The 18,894-nt window shown below is 45.6% G+C and overlaps 1 protein-coding gene across 1 annotated transcript in view; it reads left to right on the forward strand.

Annotated features, from left to right (window-relative positions):
- Window positions 1-3,305: 3,305 nt before the first annotated feature.
- The window catches only part of IQANK1 (IQ motif and ankyrin repeat containing 1), a 37,897-nt gene continuing 22,308 nt past the window's right edge, over window positions 3,306-18,894 (forward strand). Inside the window, exons 1-5 of the mRNA XM_064267684.1 lie at window positions 3,306-3,429; window positions 4,922-5,055; window positions 5,378-5,542; window positions 5,780-5,971; window positions 6,048-6,173. Of these exons, the coding sequence (XP_064123754.1) occupies window positions 3,306-3,429; window positions 4,922-5,055; window positions 5,378-5,542; window positions 5,780-5,971; window positions 6,048-6,173 (741 nt within the window). The remainder of the gene's footprint in view (window positions 3,430-4,921; window positions 5,056-5,377; window positions 5,543-5,779; window positions 5,972-6,047; window positions 6,174-18,894) is intronic.

Raw genomic sequence — 18,894 nt, forward strand, 5'->3', positions numbered from 1 at the left:
AAACCTACACCATCTCAGCAATGTCTACATGTACAATTCAGTGACGTTGATGACATTCACCTGTTGCGCAACCGTTCTCGCTCACCTTTTCCTAATCATTCCACCACCATTAACATAACCTAAAAAAACCCAAAAAACCAAACTCATTGCCATCATGTTGCAGGGCAAGGCTTCCCAGCTCAGGACCAAGCCCTGCCTAGGTTCTCACCTTCTACTGACCCAGAATGACCAGGAGAGGCCCAGAGGTTCCAACGAACAAAGTTTTATTAGCGACAGAAAGAGAGTAAAGGCTTGCAACCAGGGAACAGAGAGGAACCAGGCATCGCTAGCCTCTGTTCCCCCGAACAAAGGTTTGTCTGGGGCTTATATGGGTTTGGCAAGGATGATAGGGTAATGAATATTTAGTAGGTTTCTTTCAAGCGGCGAGGGGCGGGGGGGGATGCTTCTCAGAATGGCGGTGCATGCTAAATTAGGTTGTGCACGCGTCTGGAATCTAAGATGGAACCCGTAGTAAAGGCCCTGGGACTGGGTGGCAGGACTTATTTTGGGGTGTCCCCCTGTGGCACTGGCTCGATTCCTGTCATGGGTACTTGCATCAGGCGGAAGTCACCCGTCAGCCACCTTGCGGATGTCTGCGCATGCTCCAGGGGCCAGATCGGTCGGTCCTTCTGAAAAACATCTTGCAAGGGAGTACATTGTTTGTTCTTTCCTTATTACACTTTCCAGGATGGGGGTTTTTGCATTAGCCAAGCACATAGTATTGTAAGTAAGTTGCATGTTGCAGTTGTTGCAGGGCTCCTTGCCTGGGGGCTCAGGCCCTGTCTCTTCCCTATCTGGATCTGGTTGATTCCAACTCATCCCCACTCCATAGAGCATAGTAGAACTGCCCTCTAGGGTTTCCAAGGAGTGACTGAACTGCAGACCCTTTGGTAACATAACCTTGGTGCCCTCTAACGTAAAACTCCCCCCAACCCTGGTCACCACTAATAAGCTTTGATTTTTATATATATTCATGTGTTTTTATTGTCTTTGTCCATTATCTAGTGCTGCTGTAACAGAAATACCACAAGTGGATGGCTTTAACAAAGATACATTTATTTCTTCATAGTAAGGGAGGCTAAAAGTGCACGTTAGGGCATCAGTTCCAGGGGGAGGCGTTCTCTCTCTGTTGGCCGTCTCGTCGATCTTCTGCCAGACTAGGAGCTCCTCTGCGCAGGAACCCCAGGTCTGAAGGAGGCACTCTGCTCCCAGCACTGCTTCCTTGGTGGTATGAAGTCCCTCTCTCTGCTTGCTTCCCTTTCCTTTTTATCTCTTGAGAGATAAAAGGTGGTGCAGGCCACGTCCCAGAGAAACTCCATTTACACTGGATCAGGGATGTGACCTGGGTAATGGTGGTGGTGTTAGAATCCACCCTAATCCTCTTTAACATGAAATTACAATCATAAAATGAAGGACAGCCACAGAATACTGGGAATCATGGCCTAACCAAGTGGACACAATTCAACTCATGACACTCTGTGCCTCGTCCTTCTAAGTGTTTTCACTCTCGTTTTATCTGTATTGGATCTGATTTCCGCAAGCCTGTATTGTTCACGTCACGAACTCCACTTTCAACCACACTTACTCCTGCTTTGGTGATTGGGTCTTGCTATGGATTGAATTTTGTCCCCCAAAGATGTGTGTCAACTTGGTTAGGCCATGATTCCCAGTATTGTGTGGTTGTCCTCCATTTTGTGATCTGATTTAATTTTCCTTTGTGTCTAACTGTTATCAGAAATAAGGTTCTTGCCTCTCACTGGTCAAGAATGAGCAGGTAAGGCAACGAGAGTTTTCCACATGAGCAAAGCTTTATTGAAGAGGCTTGCAGGTAGAGATGAGGAGGGCCTAGGCAATGCTTACCCCGTCTCACAGAACAAAGGTTTGTACGGGCTTTTAAAGGTTTTTGGGTGGGAAAAGATGTATGTTTATTCATAGGTATAGGTGGGGTTTTCCAGGAGGTGGCTTGTCTGGGTGGAGATATGTCAATTATGGTGCGCTTGCAGCGGCTTCCTATGATGGCTTTAAGATGGCTCCTGTCCCAGAGGCCTCTGGGATTTGTAGCAGGACTGATTATGGGGTGTCACACCTGCACAACCTCTCACTCCCCGAGTTTGATTCCCCAGCTGCAGCCCCTCACTGTCCCTGGTGGAAGGTCACACAGTGGTCACAGGTGGATGTTCTGTGCACGTACTAGGGGCTGGTTTCATCCGGCTGCTTCTGAAAGACAACTTTAAGGAAGTTTCCAGGCTGTTTTCTGATACCCTGCCCCATTGTTCTGGGGAATAGCTTTGTTTCTGCACCCTGGCCCATTTCCTATTGTTTTGTTACTTTAATTTGTTTATGTGAATTGCAGATTTGGGGGCCCCTCTATTCCCTGTCTTATAACCTTTATGATATAATGAGGCAGGAGTAGAGGCAGTTATGTTAATGAGGCAGGACACAATCTACAGGATTAGGTTGTATATCGAGTCAGTCCCTTTTGAGATATAAAAGCGAAAAGCTAGCAGAAAGACTTGGGGACCTCATGCCACCAAGAAAGAAGTGCTAGGAGTGGAGCACGTCCTTTGGACCTGGTGTCCCTGTGCTGAGAAGTTCCTAGACCAAGGGAAGATTGATGCCAAGGACCTTCCCGCAGAGCTGACAGACAGAGAAAGTCTTGCCCTGGAGCTGGTGACCTAAATCTGGACTTCTCGTCCCCTGGACTGTGAGAGAATAAATTTCTGTTTATTAAAGCTATCCACTTGTGGTATTTGTGTTACAGCAGCACTAGATAGCTAAGACAGGTCTGTAGGACTGAGTTTTGTTTTTACTGTGTCTCTTTTTCTTTGCTTACTCCCTTCTTTACCTCATTCTGCCATCTCACCCATCTTATCTTTGACCCCTTGTTTCACTGAATTTAATGTTTTCATCAAGACTGTTTGTGGCTTGATGTGCTTGTGGAGACCTGGCTGGGTCGCATGTCTTCTTCTTGCCTGGTTCCTAGCTGTCCTCTAGCTGCCATGCTGTCCCCCTACAAGATGTGTGTGCTCTTTCCTTGCCTTGTCATGTCATGCTGAGCCTGGCTATGGTGGCCAGCTCTGATCAGGTCTTCTCTGTTCTGAGATACAGAGTCATAATTCTAGCACCCATATTGAGCATTTGCTAGGGTCAAGGAACTGTGTGAGTCACAAGTGTTCTGTTATTAGACTGTTATGAATGCTCTGAGGAGGGTATATGCCCATGTCTGGGTCGTTGTAGAGGAAAGCACACTGAGGCTGGTAAGTCGCATGGTCAGGCATGCATGCCCTCTGCAGACCGTGCCGTGGGACCCCCCTGGAGGCCAGCATGCGAGGGTCAGGGTCAGCCTCCTGTGTGTGGCCAAGGGCACAGGGTGGGGTGTGGCCGAATCTGGTGAGCCCTGGGCTCCACTCCCTCTTCTGAGATCCTGTGGGGCTGTGATTGGGATCCTCTCCCAGGTTTCACCTTCTGAAGACTCAGAGCCTGGACACAGAGGGTCCTTCTGCCCTTCCAGGAAGGGGGTCCTCTGGGACCACAGGGCTCCTCTGCTCTATTTTCCTCATCTCTTCTCTGCATCTCTACCGACTCCTTCAGCCACGTCGTCCAGGTTGAGCTGTGTGTGGGTGGGTGGTGGGAGGTCAGAGATTTGATGAGAGATCTGGGTCCTCTATTTCCGCCTTTGGCAGCCACGAATTAGTCTGGCTGGGCTGTGTTGTGGGGCTGTGTTGTGGGTTTGTTGTTGGGCTGTATTGTGGAGCTGTGTTGTGGGGCTGTGTTGTGGGTTTGTTGTTGAGCTGTGTTGCAGGGTTGTGTTGCAGGGCTGTGTTGTGGGTTTGTTGTTGGGCTGTGTTGTGGGGTTATGTTGTAGGTTTGTTGTTGAGCTGTGTTGCAGGGCTGTGTTGCAGGGCTGTATTGTGGGTTTGTTGTTGGGCTGTGTGGTGGAGCTGTGTTATGGGTTTGTTACTGAGCTGTGTTGTGGGGGTGTGTTAATGGGTTTGTTGTTAAGCTGTGTTGTGGGGCTGTGTTGTAGGTTTGTTGTGGAGCTGTGTTGTGGGGCTATGTTGTGGGTTTGTTGTTGGAGCTATGTTATGCGTTTGTTACTGAGCTGTGTTGTGGGGCTGTGTTGCAGGTTTGTTGTTGGGCTGTGTTGTGGGTTTGTTATCGAGCTCTGTTGTAGAGCTGTGTTGTGGGTTTGTTGTATTGGGCTGTGTTATGGGGCTGTGTTACAGGGCTGTGTTGTAGAGCTGTGTTGTGGGGTTGTTGTGTTGTGGGGCTGTGTTGCGGGGCTGTGTTGTGAGTTTGTTGTTGAGCTGCGTTGCGCGGCTGTGTTGTGGGGCTGTGTTATGGGTTTGTTGTTGGTCTATGTTGTGGAGCTGTGTTGTGGGGTTGTTGAGCTGTGTTGTGGGGCTGTGTTGCAGGGCTGTGTTGTGGCGCTGTGTTCTGAGTTTGTTGAGCTGCGTTGCGGGGCTGTGTTGTGGGTTTGTTGGGCTGTGTTGTGGAGCTGTGTTGTGGGGTTGTGTTGTGGGTTTGTTGTTGAGCTGTGTTACAGCGCTGTGTTGTGGGGGTGTGTTGTGGGTTTGTTGTTGGGCTGTGTTGTGGAGCTGTGTTGCAGGGCTGTGTTGTGGGGCTGCGCTGTGGGTTTGTTATTGAGCTGTGTTGTAGGGCTGTGTTGTGGGGTTGTGTTGTGGGGCTGCGTCGTGGGTTTGTTGTTGAGCTGTGTTGCAGGGCTGTGTTGTGGGTTTTGGGGACATTCTTGGTCCTCTCTCACCTGTGGGGAGGGTCCCTCTTAGTATTAACACCCGGAGGTGATGGAGGCCTCCTGGCAGCGGTGGATGGAGTTTGGAGGGGAGACTGGCCTCCTGAGTGTGGCCTCTCCCCACCTCAGCTCTGACTGCGAAGGACAGGGCGGCCACCGTTATCCAGTGTGCTTTCCGGGGGCTCCTGGCCAGGCGGGAGCTGGTGCGCCGGCAGCAGGAACAGCAGGAACACCTGGAGCAGATGGAGAAGCTGCAGAGGGAGGTGAGGCCAGCCCGCTGGGCAGCCTCAGGATTCCCGGGGGCGGGAGCCGGGAGGAGACAGAAATACCAGGTGTCAGAGCCTGGGGGAGCTTAGGGTGGTGAGGTCATGACCTGAGGGTAGGTGAAGTTCTTGACTTCAGACTGGGGGCAGTGACCTCAAGGCTGGGGGGCAGAGGCCTCTTGGCTGGGAAACCGTGGCCTGTGGCCGGGACGCTGGCAGAGACCTCAGGGGAAGGGGAGGGGGAAGGTGGACCTCGGACGGGGCCTGGCTTTGGCCGTGGGCTAGGTCCAGGCTGGCGCCCCCAGAGCCCCTGCTCTCGCAGGCCTTCCTGGCCATGGTGCGCCGGGAGCAGGAAGCTGCACGGCGGCGGCGAGAAGAGGAAGAGGCTGCGCAGCGGAGGCGCCGTGAGGACATGCAGCGTCGCCACCGCCTGCTGGAGGCAGCCTTCGACGGCAACGTGGGCGAGATCCGGGCGGTGCTGAAGGAGGTTGGCGGGGCAGCGGGCAGGGTCGGGTGGGGTGGGGTGGGGTTCAGGTGGACGCCAGGTCTGGTTGGGCCGTGGTCCCGATGAGTGGGAGTCTGGGTGGCCAGGGGTCCAGGCAGGTGCTGGGTCCAGATGGAGTGGGGCAGTTTTGGGGTCCAACAGGTGCGGGATGTGGCAAGTGGGGGTCCCGCGGTGCGGTCCAGAGGCGGCCCGGCTGCTGACCGGCCCCCCTGCACCGAGGTGGAGGACCTGCTGACCAGCGAGGGCGTGGGCCACGACGAGGCCGGCCAGGCGCGGCGGCTGCAGAGGTGCGTGGAAATGGTGGAGTGTGAGGACAGCAACCACAACACGCCGCTGTCGGAGGCGGCTGCGGGCGGGCAGCCACAGGCCATACAGCTGCTGGCGGAGCGAGGTGCCAGCCCCAACAGCAAGGTGGGTGGCGGCGCCTCTAGGGGGTGTGCTCCCCATGAGGGGTGGGGGGCTGTTGCTTAGGGGGTCCTTCCCGCAGGGCGCCTTTGGCCGGACCCCGCTGTACCGAGCTGCCTTCGGGGGCCACCTGGAGGCGGTGGAGGTGCTGCTGAAGCTCGGAGCCGACCCCCGGATCTACGCTGACGATGGGAACACCCCGGAGCAGGTAGCTGGGCAGTGGGGACGGTGGGGACAACTAGGCAGGGGGCATAGCCACTCCCAAGAAGCCAGGAGCCCAGCGAGGCGCTTGTCTCCTAACTTCCAGAACCCAGTGCCATCTGCAAGGTCCTGGTCTTCAGCCTCCTTGTCACCCAGTAGTAATGGAACTATCTCTCAGTACCTTCCCCATGCAGGTTTACCTTACTTCCTTAACTCTCCCGTCAACCTTAGGAGATCTTAGATAAGGAAACTGAGGCTGACTCCCTCAGGGACTGGCCTGAGAGCTCACCTGGCCCTTACTCTGGGCTCCCTGTTCCTGAAATCTGGGAATCTGCTCATCACCCGCCCAACGCTGCGGCTTTGCCTCTGGGCAGCTTCTTCTTGCTCAATGAAGGTGGTAGAAATGGCAAAGGGGGAGTGGCGGGGGGCCAGAGAGGCATTTGGAGCGCCCTGGGTTGAGCTGGGGACAGAAGGGCCTGGACATGGGTGTGGGAGGCAGTCAGGTAGGGCTGGCTCAGGCTACCAGGGCAGGGATGTGTGGGAAATGCTGTATCCTTAATGTTCGTCAGTCAGCCTAGTCTGATCCCTCCCCCCCGCCCCAACTTGGTTATTGTGTGTGCCCCCATCCCCAGGATCCCACCCAGATCTGTAAAGCTAAGGGATTGCTTGGACCATGTGGGCCTCAGTCTGCTGGCAGGCCCATTGTGCCCAGCCCCTGAGATTCAAGGTCACTGCCCTGGGCTGGCCCCTCCTTGGCCTGTCCTGTCCTGGGGCTCACTCTTCCTTTTCCTGGACTGCAAAGGCGCCTCTGCTGTTTATCTCCAGGACCTTGTGTTGGCTCTTGAATGGACAAAGGGCTTTGAAAGGGCTTCTCACTGCCTCTGCTCTCTCCCCAAACAAAGGACAGTGAAGCCAGGAGGACAAAAGCCTGGCTCCTTGTTCAGGTAGTGGGCAGAAGGGTGTGCAGAGAACCCCATCCCTCATGCAGGGCTGGGGAAGGAGGAGAGGGGACAAAGGAGAGTGCCTTCTGGCAGGTGGGAAAGGCTGGGGGATCTGCGCTTAGAGGTTGGGGGAGCTGCAGGTGGGGTGTCACCAGGTCTTGAGGAGGCTCCAAGGCCATCTGAGGGTGAGGGTGGTCAGCCACAGGGACAGGGAAGGGGGCAAACTCAAGGTGGGGAGGGGCCTTAGATGCCAGAGTCCAGAGCTGTCTCAAGACTAGGGCCATGGGCACGTGGTTGCACTAGAGCACGCAAGTGGAGGGTGTGTGAAGTGGGGGAGCTCAGTCTGAGTGGTGTCCTTGGCGGCAGCTCCCTCAGAGGCTGACAGGGGCTGGGAGGCCAGGAAGCGGAGAGAAAGCAGCTGCTAGGTAGGAGGGCAAGGCTCAGAGACGAGCATTCCAGAGAGCCTCAGGGGAGAGAGGTGGCTGAGGTTGGAGCTGCCGGTGAAGAGTGAGCAGGTGTCAAGCCAGATGTGTGAAAACTCTTCAACAGGAAACAGCAAGGAATCCCTTCCGTTTTCCTAGGGTAGGCAGCAGCCTCATGCAGAGAACACAGGCTTCCACACACACAAGAGGGGCATTTTAAGCTGTGTGGCTGTGGGCATATTGTTTAACCTCTCTGAGTCTTGGTTTCTTCTTTGTAAAACCAGGATAATAACTACCTTTAAGAAGTGTTGTAAGAATGAGAATTAATGAACCAAAACTGTCTGCGCTCCACTGAGCATTTGGTACATATTAGTGATCAAATCATATGATGCTTTGTAATGATGAGGTAATAATGGGGGGAACAAATGGGGACTAAGCTGACCCCATGCTTTTAATCTCCCTTGCTTCAAATTCCCATTCAAATCGCCAACACAGTATTTACCCCCTCTTATGGATTGAATTGTGTCCCTCCAAAATGTGTGTAAACTTGACTAGGCCATGATTCCCAGCATTGTGTAATCTTCCACCGTTTTGTCATCTGATGTGATCTTCCTATGTGTTGCAAATCCTACCTCTGTGATGTTAATGAGGCAGAATTAGAGGCAGATATGTTAATGAGGCAGGACTCAATCTATTAGACTAGGTTGTGTCTTGAGTCAATCTCTTTTGAGATATAAAACAGAGATGCAAGCAGAGAGACAGGGGGACCTGATGCCACCAAGGATGAAGAACCAAGAGTGGAACACATCCTTTGGACCCGGGGTCCTTGTGCTGAGAAGCTCCTACACCAGGGGAAGATTGATGAGATGGACCTTCCCCCAGAGCCAACAGAGAGAAAGCCTTCCCCTGGAGCTGCCACCCTGATTTTGGACTTCTAGCCTCCTAGGCTGTGAGAGATAAATTTCTCTTTGTTAAAGCCATCCACTTGTGGTATTCCTGTTATAACAGCACAAGGTAATTAAGACAACCCCATTGCCGTCGAGTCGATTTGTACTCATAGTAACCCTATAGGATGGAGTAGAACTGCCCCATAGGGTTTCTAAGGAGCAGCTGGTGGATTTGAACTACTGACCTTTTGGTTAGCAGCCGAATGCTTAACCACTGCACCACCAGGAATCCAAAACAATATAGGAAAGGTAAAAAAAAAAAAAGGAAAAAGAAAAGTTTTCATCTTCTCACTGCTAGGAACCTGTGCAGATGCCACCCATAGACCTGAAACACAGAGGGATTTCTGAGGAGCTGGGATAGGCTGGGTTGGAGGAAGAAAGGAAGGAAGGGACGGGGTGAAGGAAGGAAGGAAGGGACGGGGTGAAGGAAGGAAGGAAGGGGAAAGGCAGGCAAGCAGGCTGGTGATAACCAGCTCGTGAAGGGAAACTGTATCCATGTGGTGGCCCGTGCATGTGTGCTTACCTCTGTTCCCTGTGCAATGATAGAAAGAGGGTGATAAAGGCTTAAACCCACAGATCAAGCTGGAGGAAGGATGGACAGATGGTAACTAGCTCAGTCATTTAAGCCGAAATCTGTCAGTTGTGGAGCCCCAGATGGACTCAGGAATTGGAGGCACCTAGTACCTTGGAAACCCTGGTGGCATAATGGTTAAGTGCTATGGCTGTTAACCAAAAGGCCGGCAGTTTGAATTCACCAGGTGCTCCTTGGAAACCCTGTGGGGCAGTTCTACTCTGTGCTACAGGCTCACCCTGACTCGATTTCAACTCAATGGCAACAGGTTTTTAACAGGTTAGTACCTTTGAAGGAACCCTGGTTACACAATGGTTAAGAGCTCAGTTGCTAACCAAAAGGTCAGCAGTTCCAATCCACCAGCCACTCCCTGGAAGTCCTGTGGGGCAGTTCTACTCTGTCCTATAGGGTCGCCATTAGTAGGAACCAACCCGATGGCAATGGGTTTGGTTTTTTATTTGAAAGTGGAGGTGTGGGTGAAAAGCAGGCTCTTGGTTGGAAGCCTGGTCCCTTCCCCCACCCCAGCAGAGGACTGAAAGTTTGCTCTCTGGAAATGTTGACCCAAAGGAACCCTGTACGAAAAACATTGGGATCTGTATTGATAGAGGGGGACTAAGTGAAAGTGTCTGTCCTTACTCAACATTGAGATGGTCCAGACCCCTTCATCCATTTGGCCCCCAGGATGCCATCTGCCAGGTTTGTAAGCCCCAGGCTGACTCCTTTCAGATAAATTCACCAACCCAGAAAGAAGACCTATAGATACGCACAACCGGGGACTCCCAAGGTGAAATGGCTCACTTCTATCACCCTACAGTACTCCGCTACACAAATATCCTTGCCCAGGCGCACAGTTTCCCAAAGTATCTTATAAACACAGACAGCTCAGTATCACCAGATATTGAGGAAAGCTTCACTTCACCAACATGTAGATAAAAAGAACTTGGAAGAAACAGGGACAATGTACAGAATTAAAAAAAAAAAAAACTATGATGAATGTTTTTAGAGAGGTAAAAGATTTTATTCAAGACAAAGGAATAGGAGGCAATGAGGAAAGAATTTTCAGAAAACAAAGCAAAGCGAACAAGCAAAAAAGAACTAGAGCTCTTGGAAATTAAAAAAATATATACGATAGAAGTTAAAAATTCAGTAGAAGTTTTGGATGCTAAAGTTTAGGAAATCTCTCAGAAAGCAGAACAATAACCACGAAAACAAACAAATGAGTGGATAATAGGAAACAATAAATAAGAAAACTAGATTTTTCAGTTCAGTGATCTATCACCAAAATAAAAGTAGCACCAGAAAGAACAGACAAAAAGGTGCCAAAAAGCTATTTAGGAAATTGTTCAAGAATACTCCCCAGAGTTGAAGGACATGAGTTTCTAAATTGTAACAGTTCACCAAGGGCTCATGGCTCATAAAAATAAAGAGATCCACACCAATGAGTATTAACACGTAATTTCAAATCACAGGCAATACAGAGACTCCTAGAGATGTTCAAAAACAAAAACAAAAACAAAAAAACACCAAAAAATAGATCACATCCAAAGAATCTGAATGTCATCTGAATTCCCAGCAGCAACCCTTGAAAATAGAGTATAATAGAGAAATCGATGAGGAAAATGGCCTCCAATTTAGGATTTTAGACCCAGCTGAACTATCAAGCAAGTGTAAAGATAAAATAGAGATATTCTCAGACTTGCTAAGTCTCAAAAAAAAAAAAAAATTACCTCCTTTGCACCATTTCTTAGGAAGCAACTAAAGATGAAAGAAGAAACCAAGAAACGGAGATACGATACTCAGGAAACAATTCGAGTAGCCGCTATATGAAGAACTCAGTATCAGGGTTGAAGGAAGACTCATTAACAACCTGTGATATGCAGATGACACAACCTTGCTACTGAAAGTGAAGAGGACTTGAAGCACTTACTGATGAAAACCAAAGACTACAGCCTTCAGTATGGATTACACCTTAACATTAAGAAAACAAAAATCCTCACAACTGGACCAGTAAATATCATCATGATAAACGTACAAAGACTGAAGTTGTTAAGGACTTCATTTTGCTTGGATCCGTAATAATGTCCATGAAAGGAGAAGTCAAGAAATCAAACAAGGTATTTCATTGGGCAAATCTGCCAGGAAAGACCTCGTTAAAGTGTTAAAAAGCAAAGATGTCACTTTGAGAACCAAGGTGCACCTGACCCAAGCCATGGTATTTTCGATTGTCTCATATACACGCGAAAGCTGGACAATGAATAAAGAACACCAAAGAAGAATTGACGCCTTTGAATTGTGGTGTCGGCGAAGAATACTGAATATAACATGGACTGCCAAAAGAACGAACAAATCTGTCTTAGAAGTGCAACCAGAGTACATCTCACATACTCTGGACATGTTATCAAGAGGGATCAGTCCCTGGAGAAGGACACCACGCTTGGTGAAGTACAGGGTCAGCAAAAAAGAGGAAGACCCTCAACAAGATGGATTGACACAGTGGCTGCAACAGCAGGCTCAAGCATAGCTCTGATTGTGAGGATGGCACAGGACCAGGCAGTGTCATTCTGTCGTACACAGGGTCGCAATGGGTTGGAACTGACTCGACAGCATCTAACAACATCAACAAGACATACCATATAAGTGAAATCACACATGCTGTAATTTTTTCCATCCGTTTTCTTTCACTGAGCATGGTGTTTTCGAGGTTCGACCGTATTGTAGCAGGGATCAGCAGTCCGTCCCTTTACTGCCGAGTGGTGGCCTGTCATGTGGGTGGACCGCACAATGCTCATCTATGTTGATGGACATCTGAGTTTTTCCTAATTTTTGCCTGTTATGAATAATGCTGCTTTGAGCATTTGAATATGAGTGTGCGGATGTATTTTCATTTCTCTTGGTTAGGTGCCTAGAAGTAGAACTGCAGTGTTGTACAGAAAGGCTACAGAAAGTCTATGTTTAACTTTTTAAGAAACTGCCAAACTGTTTTTCAAAACGTCTGTACCATTTTATATTCCGCAAGCAATATATAAGGGTTCTAATTTCTCCATAACCTCTTCAGTCCTTGTTATTATTTATCTTTTTGATTATAGTCATTTTGGTGGGTGTGAAATGTTTCTCATTGTGGTTTTAATTTGCATTCCTTAATAACTAATGAGGAGCCCTGGTGGCACAATGGTTAAGTGCTCAGCTACTAACAAAAAGGATGGCCGTTTGAACCAACCCGGCGGCTCTGCTGGAGACAGACGTGGTGATGTTCCCATAAAGATTACAGCCTAGAAAATCCTATGGGGCAGTTCTCCTCTGTCACATGGGGTCACTGTGAGACAGAATGGACTGGATGGCGTCCAACAACAACACGGTGTCCTTTGAAGCATTCAGGTTTTTACTGTTGATGACGTCTGATTTACTTTTTTTTTTTTTTAATTTGTGGATCATGCTTTTGGTTTGTAGCTAAGAGCTCTTTGCCTAACTCTGTTTTGGGTTCTTTGACTTTTCATGTAAATTTTAAGATCAGCTTATCAATAATCTGCAGAAGAGCCCGTTGGGATTTTGATAAAGATTGTGCTGAATCTATAGATCGATTTGGGGGGAACTGACATCTTAATAATATTGAGTGTCCTTGTCCATGGACGTAGACTATCTCTCCATTTATTTAGATCTTTAATTTTTCTCAGTAACATTTTGTAGTTTTCAGTGTACAAGTCTTGCACTTCTTTTGTTAAGTTTTTCCTACATATTTTACTCTTTTTTTTTATGCTATTGTGAGTGAAATTGTTTTCTTAATTTCTTCTTAGATTGCTTCCAGATTGTTTATTTCTAGTGTATACAGTTCTGGTTGTTGTCTGAAAGCCTTCTGTTAGAAAGTGATAAAAATACAATTGATTTTTGTATATTGATCTTGTATCCCATAACCTTGCTGAATTTCTGTATTAATTCTAGTAGTCTGTGGATTCTTTATGATTTTTTGCATGTAGGATCATGTCATTTTTGAAGATATGAAACACTTGGATTGATTCAAATCCTTCTAGAACTTGTCCGCCTTATTGTAGATTGCCTTCCATACAGAGAGTTGGCACCCTTGTTTTTCACAAAGTTTGTGCCTGTGCTGCCAGCAGCGTTGGTGATGTAGCATTTTCTAGTAGAGTGCTCCATTACTGTCTCGTGGATACCTTCTCAAGCCACTGACCCCTATTTCACAAGTCTTGATGATGCCACTTTCTTGATCTCACCTGAAGGTGTCAACAAAAGATTTTCAGACAACCAAGACTCATATTTCTTCCTTTGTTGTTGTTAGCTGCCTTCAAGTCAGCTCCAACTCAGGGTGATCCCATGTACAACAGAAAGAAACATTTCCCGGCCCTGCACCATCTTCACGACAGTCGGTGTCCTTGAGTCCATTGCTGCAGCCACTGTATTTTTTGAGTGTCTTGTAACTTGGGGGGCTGAGACAATGATCTGTTGTGATCCATACGGTTTTCATTGGCTAATTTTTGGATGTAAATCTCTAGGCCTTTATTCCTAGTCTGTCTTGATCTTGAAGCTCTGCTGAAACCTGTCCACCACAGACAGGGCTGGATTAAGGCATGTGAAGGTCCTAATCACTGATAATCTGTGGTGCCCCCTCCTCTGCCCACTCGTGCATCCAACATGATATGTGAGTTATATATATACATATATATGTATGTGTGTCCATGTTGTAACATTTTGGGTGTGACTATAATATTAGCAATTGAAGGCAAAAGTGGTGTATGCCATTATAGTGGAATGAGAAGAACTGGATTATAAAATTTTCAGTGAAGGCAGGGTATGAAGATTTTTACTATATACCACATTTTCTACAAAAAGAATATTCCACTACAAAGAAAATGAGTCAGTAAACCTAGTTGTTTTAACAATCAATGTAAAATTCTGTTGATATCCCACAACGAAAAATTGACTTTCACCAATTGTTAAGGTTGTGTGTCAACTTGGCTGAGCCATGATTCTCTGTGGTTTGGCAGTTATGATGTAGTTTGGCAGTTATGTAACTATGTGATCATGTCCATGATGATATCTGATATAATGTGATCTACCTCCATGATGGGATCTTCTGTGAGTAGCCAATCAGCTGAAAGGGAGTTTCCTGGGGGTGTGGCCTGCATCCAATATAGGTTGACTTTCTGGCAAGGCTTGAGGGCTTTTGCTCACTCTGAATCATGAAGCTGACTTCTGTTCATTTGACTTCTGGTTCTTGGGACTCGAGTTAGCGGCTTGCCTGCTGATTTTGGGATACGTCACCCTCCGCAGTCTGCAAGGAAGCACCTGCCAGCTTACTTGCAAATCTTGGGTTCACCAGCCCCTGCAGCTACGTGAGATAGGAGAAGCCTCCAGCCTGACCCATGGACTTGGGGCTTTCCAGCCTCAACAACTGGGCGAGCCATTTCCTTGATATAAATCTCTCTCTCTCTTTCTCTTTCTGTCTCTCTATATAGACGATTTACTGGTTTTGCTTCTCTAGGGAACTCAGCCTAAGACACAGCTCAACCTTCAGTTTTGATGCTTGTTTTGTAATAAATGCTGTAATTATAAATGAACAAATCAAAAGATGTCATAAAAGAAAATTTAATGATCAGAAAACAAATTACATTTTATTTTTAGATAGATTTTTCATCTCTGTCATAATTAAAAACGTTTCTATGCTTTTACAAAGTCTTCAGTGATTTCGTCACAATTAAGCTGCCAAACAGTATCAACTTCCATACATAATAAGGATAGTGAATCGAGTCTTTCTTGTACACTGAGGCGTTTTGAGGCTCTTTAGGGATGAAAACGAGCATCCTGTTGTGCAATTTGTGATCATTAAAGTTAGGAATATGCACAAAGCAATTTCAACATTGGGAAATATGCACTGTATTTTATCTATTATGAAATCATACATGCCTACATGAGTAAAATTTGTCTTTCCTGAATCTGTAAACTTAGTTCTCATGTAAGAATGAAATTGTTGTACTTCTCTGTAAAGGCTTGCATTTGATTCATTGGGATAAGCCTGCAGTAATTTTTTGGATGCATTCATGCCTTCTCCATTGGGTATATCCACACTGTTTAAGAAGGAAAATCTACTCAAAAGAACTTCATACACCTTTGTCCTTCTTTTCATGCAAAATTCAAGTGTGTCAATGATGGCATAGTATGTGGTTACGTGGAATTAATCTCTGGCACTCTACTTCTGGAGCACTTCTGTCATTTCCTTGCTTCTTTCTAATGCTTCTGTGATGGTGAACTGCTTGGTGATCAGTATTTGGCAGTATTTATTTTGTTGTGTTTTCAAAATCATCTCTTAAATTATGTAAATACTGTGTTAATGACTGGGAGAGAAGTGTGCATGTCTTTAAATTTACTTCGAAACTTTGGAGAGTTGGACTTGTTTGATGGAAATTTTGTAATATATTATTCCATATAATCAACATAAATAGATACTCTAATGTTCGCATTTTGTTGACGATGTCGTCAGCTCTTTTCATATCCCCTTTCTGTGTCTGGTCTTCAGCAATATTTTGTAAGGCATCTAGAATCTGAGTGTACGATTCCGGGATCGCTACAGCATACACTTCCCAATGTGTATTAGAAAGACATTTTAATACTTGATCATTGCCTAAATGTGTTTTAAGGACTGCCCTTCAGTGAGTAGAGGCAGCAAAAAAATGTGGTGAGTAACTGAACAATAGAAAAAAAAATCAACTGCTTCCAGAGAACAATCTCCTGTGCTACTTCCTACAAAATTAAGCGAATACACAGTGTGCATAGCACATGATATGAAAATGGCAGCATTGTCATAGGACTGGCCTCTGCACTTAGAAAAATCAATTTTGCAAACTTTACATAAATAGTGAAGTACTTGATTTGCAATTTCTTCACTGGTATGACTTTTTAAGAGAGTAAAGTGATCAATTGCTTGACAGGTTTTCCATCTATCGGAGCTATATATCTTAAAACAACACTTAGCTGAGCTGTATGAGAAAGATCAGGTGTGAAATCTACAGACAAATTGAAATATCGATCTATACTTTTTTCACTGAAAATAGTTGATCAAACTTTATCATTCATTAAGTTTATTAATTTTCCACGTTATTTTAGACATATACGATGGGTTGCTCCTTCTCGTCTTAACATGTTTTGAGATGTGACCTGCTAAAAATGGATCCAACTGAGCAACAAATTCAAGTAAACCCCCAAAAGTTCCATTTCTGGGGGATCCAAACACTTCATTTCTTCCCCCAAAAGATAGTCCACATTCAGCAACTGTTATAATGACAGCAACAATGCATTGCAAAATGGCTTTCCAGTAGTGATGTTCTTCAATAATTTGTGTTCCAGTTCGTGAGTTAAGCCAAAATCATGTCTTGGGTTTAAATATGACAACATACAATATCTGTGATTTAAACTGTTTTCATGTCTTTAAATCATATTTGAGTTGCTCTAGTAGCCAAATCCATCTGTAGCAAATCAAGAATTAAATTATTTGGGACTGAATAGTTTGCAAATAAAACAACATACAGAGCTGACTGTTGAAGAATAGAGTAGCCACTCCCTGTTATAATTTTCACCATTAGATTTTTACCCTAGAAATATGTTCTGGATACAGAACCTTGCTTTTTTACCATCCAGAAATTTTCAACATGAATTTTCAAATGTTCCTCTGTGATGGTGACAATCACTTGGCCCTCTTTTGATCCAATAATTTACATCATTAGAAGAAAAATTATTCCACAGAGCAGGATCTGTATTTCTGTTATTTATGGGGTCTGCAGATTCGACAATTTCAGATTCTATAATAGTTTCTCTTTCTACACCATTAATAATTTGTTACTACTGCCGGGAATGGATGCAGAATTTGGGACAAATTCTATAATATTTATATTGCTACTATGAGTCGGAATCGACTCTACGGCACTGGGTTTTTATTAGTAATTTCAGCACTAGTAGTACTAGTACAAACTTTTGTACCCGTTACACTTGAGCATTCAATGGAAGAAGTCTCTTCAGATTCATTACGTTTTAAAAGGAAGTTAATTTTGGAATTGTCTTCAGGTATTCACAAAAAACCTTTTCTTTTTATCTTCTGTGAGCTCTCGTTTTTGTGCTTCACTTAGTTGTTCACTTTTTAATTCTTTCAAGACCCAATTCTTTTCTCCCTCGAATTTTTTGTTGATAGTATATGTTTTCACTAATGAAAAAAAAAGGCATGCTTATTAAAGGACCAATTCAGACTTTTTGTTATGAGTTACAGATTTTGATACCCATTACCTGGGATCACATATGTCCCAGCAGCCTTGGACAATGTAAATCCTGCCAATATGAGTCAATGATAAAATTGGCTTTTAAATTTTTTAAATTTTACTTCTTGAAAATTTGCAAAACATGAGGTAAAGCATGAAGTCACCTGGCAATGACTACACACATATTTCATTCTAGTCTCCTCCTTCTTAGCCTTTTTATTGTTTTTCATGAAACTTTTCAAAACATTCTACAATGTGTTCTTCCTAACTTCAAAAGCAATACTTACAGCCAAAATAAATAAAGCCAAGGGATTTTTTTTATCTTAGGGAAATTACCACTACAATGGTCTCTTCATTACTGCAAAAGGAATACTTAGAGACAAAATAAATAAAACTAAAGGAATTTGAATCTCAGGAAAATTACCACTACTATGTATTCTTCATTGGAACAAAAGCAGTACTAACAGCTAGGGAGCAGAAACTGCTGCCCTGGGACACTGCAGGACTGCCCAGAGTGGTGCATTTCACCTGCCACATGTGGACACAATGATTGGGCCCTAGGATTGAATGCAGGGTAAAAATAACATAGGAGTTCCATCTCTTGAAAAGTACCACTGCCGTGCATTATTCCTTATTGGAAAGGCACTATTTACTGTTCAGAGGCTAGAAAAGAAAGGAGCCAGTAACACCTGGAAACCATAAATTGCATAAAGGAGAAAAGGGCCACTACGACTGAAGGAAGACTAGCAACAGCTTATTCTCATGATAAGCACATTCTCACGAGAACACAGTAACTGGAGGAGGCTTATTTCACAGGAATAGAGGTCAACCTGCCAAAAGTTTAGGAAATTCACACATCTGAGAGGCATCACCTAAGACAATGCTCCATCTACACAAAAATGAGGCTCCTAGGCAGGATTTTTGAGTTTCATGCATTTCAAAAGGCTCCCACCTTGAGGATAAATGTGTTAAAATTGTGCTACCCCGTTTCCAAAGAATTCAAGAGGCATAAAAAGTGAGCGAGATATCTTGAATGGGTTAAATTTAGTTCTTTTTTTTTTTAAGTTTGTGTCAAAGACTCATTTTTATTTTTTAGTATAATTACCATATCTTATGCAAATAACGCTCACCTTCTATGTTTGTTTGCCAACTGTCCCTTCTTCCTGAGAGGTATTTTTGTAAGTGCACTATGCTCATTTTTTTTTTTTACAGCAACAAGTAAAAAAAAAAAATTGCCACAGTAGCTGTCTTTGTTACCTAATGCTGCTGTAACAGAAATACCACAAGTGGATGGCCTTAACAAAGATAAATTTATTCTCTCACAGTCTAGAGGCTAGAAGTCCGAATTCAAGGTGCCAGATCCAGGGGAAGGCTTTCTCTCTGTGGGCTCTGGGGGAAGGCCCTTGCCATTAATCTTTCCCTAGTCTAGTAGCTTCTCCGCGGAGGAACCCGGGGTTCAGAGGACGTGCTCTGCTCCTGGTGCTGCTTTCTTGGTGGCATGATGTTCCCATCCTTTCTGCCTGCTTCTCCCTTTTATATCTCAAAAGAGATTGACTCAAGAAACAACCTAATCTTGTAGATTGCATCCTGCC

The sequence above is a fragment of the Loxodonta africana genome, chromosome 14, assembly GCF_030014295.1.
Source record: "Loxodonta africana isolate mLoxAfr1 chromosome 14, mLoxAfr1.hap2, whole genome shotgun sequence".
In the NCBI taxonomy this organism is placed as follows: domain Eukaryota; kingdom Metazoa; phylum Chordata; class Mammalia; order Proboscidea; family Elephantidae; genus Loxodonta; species Loxodonta africana.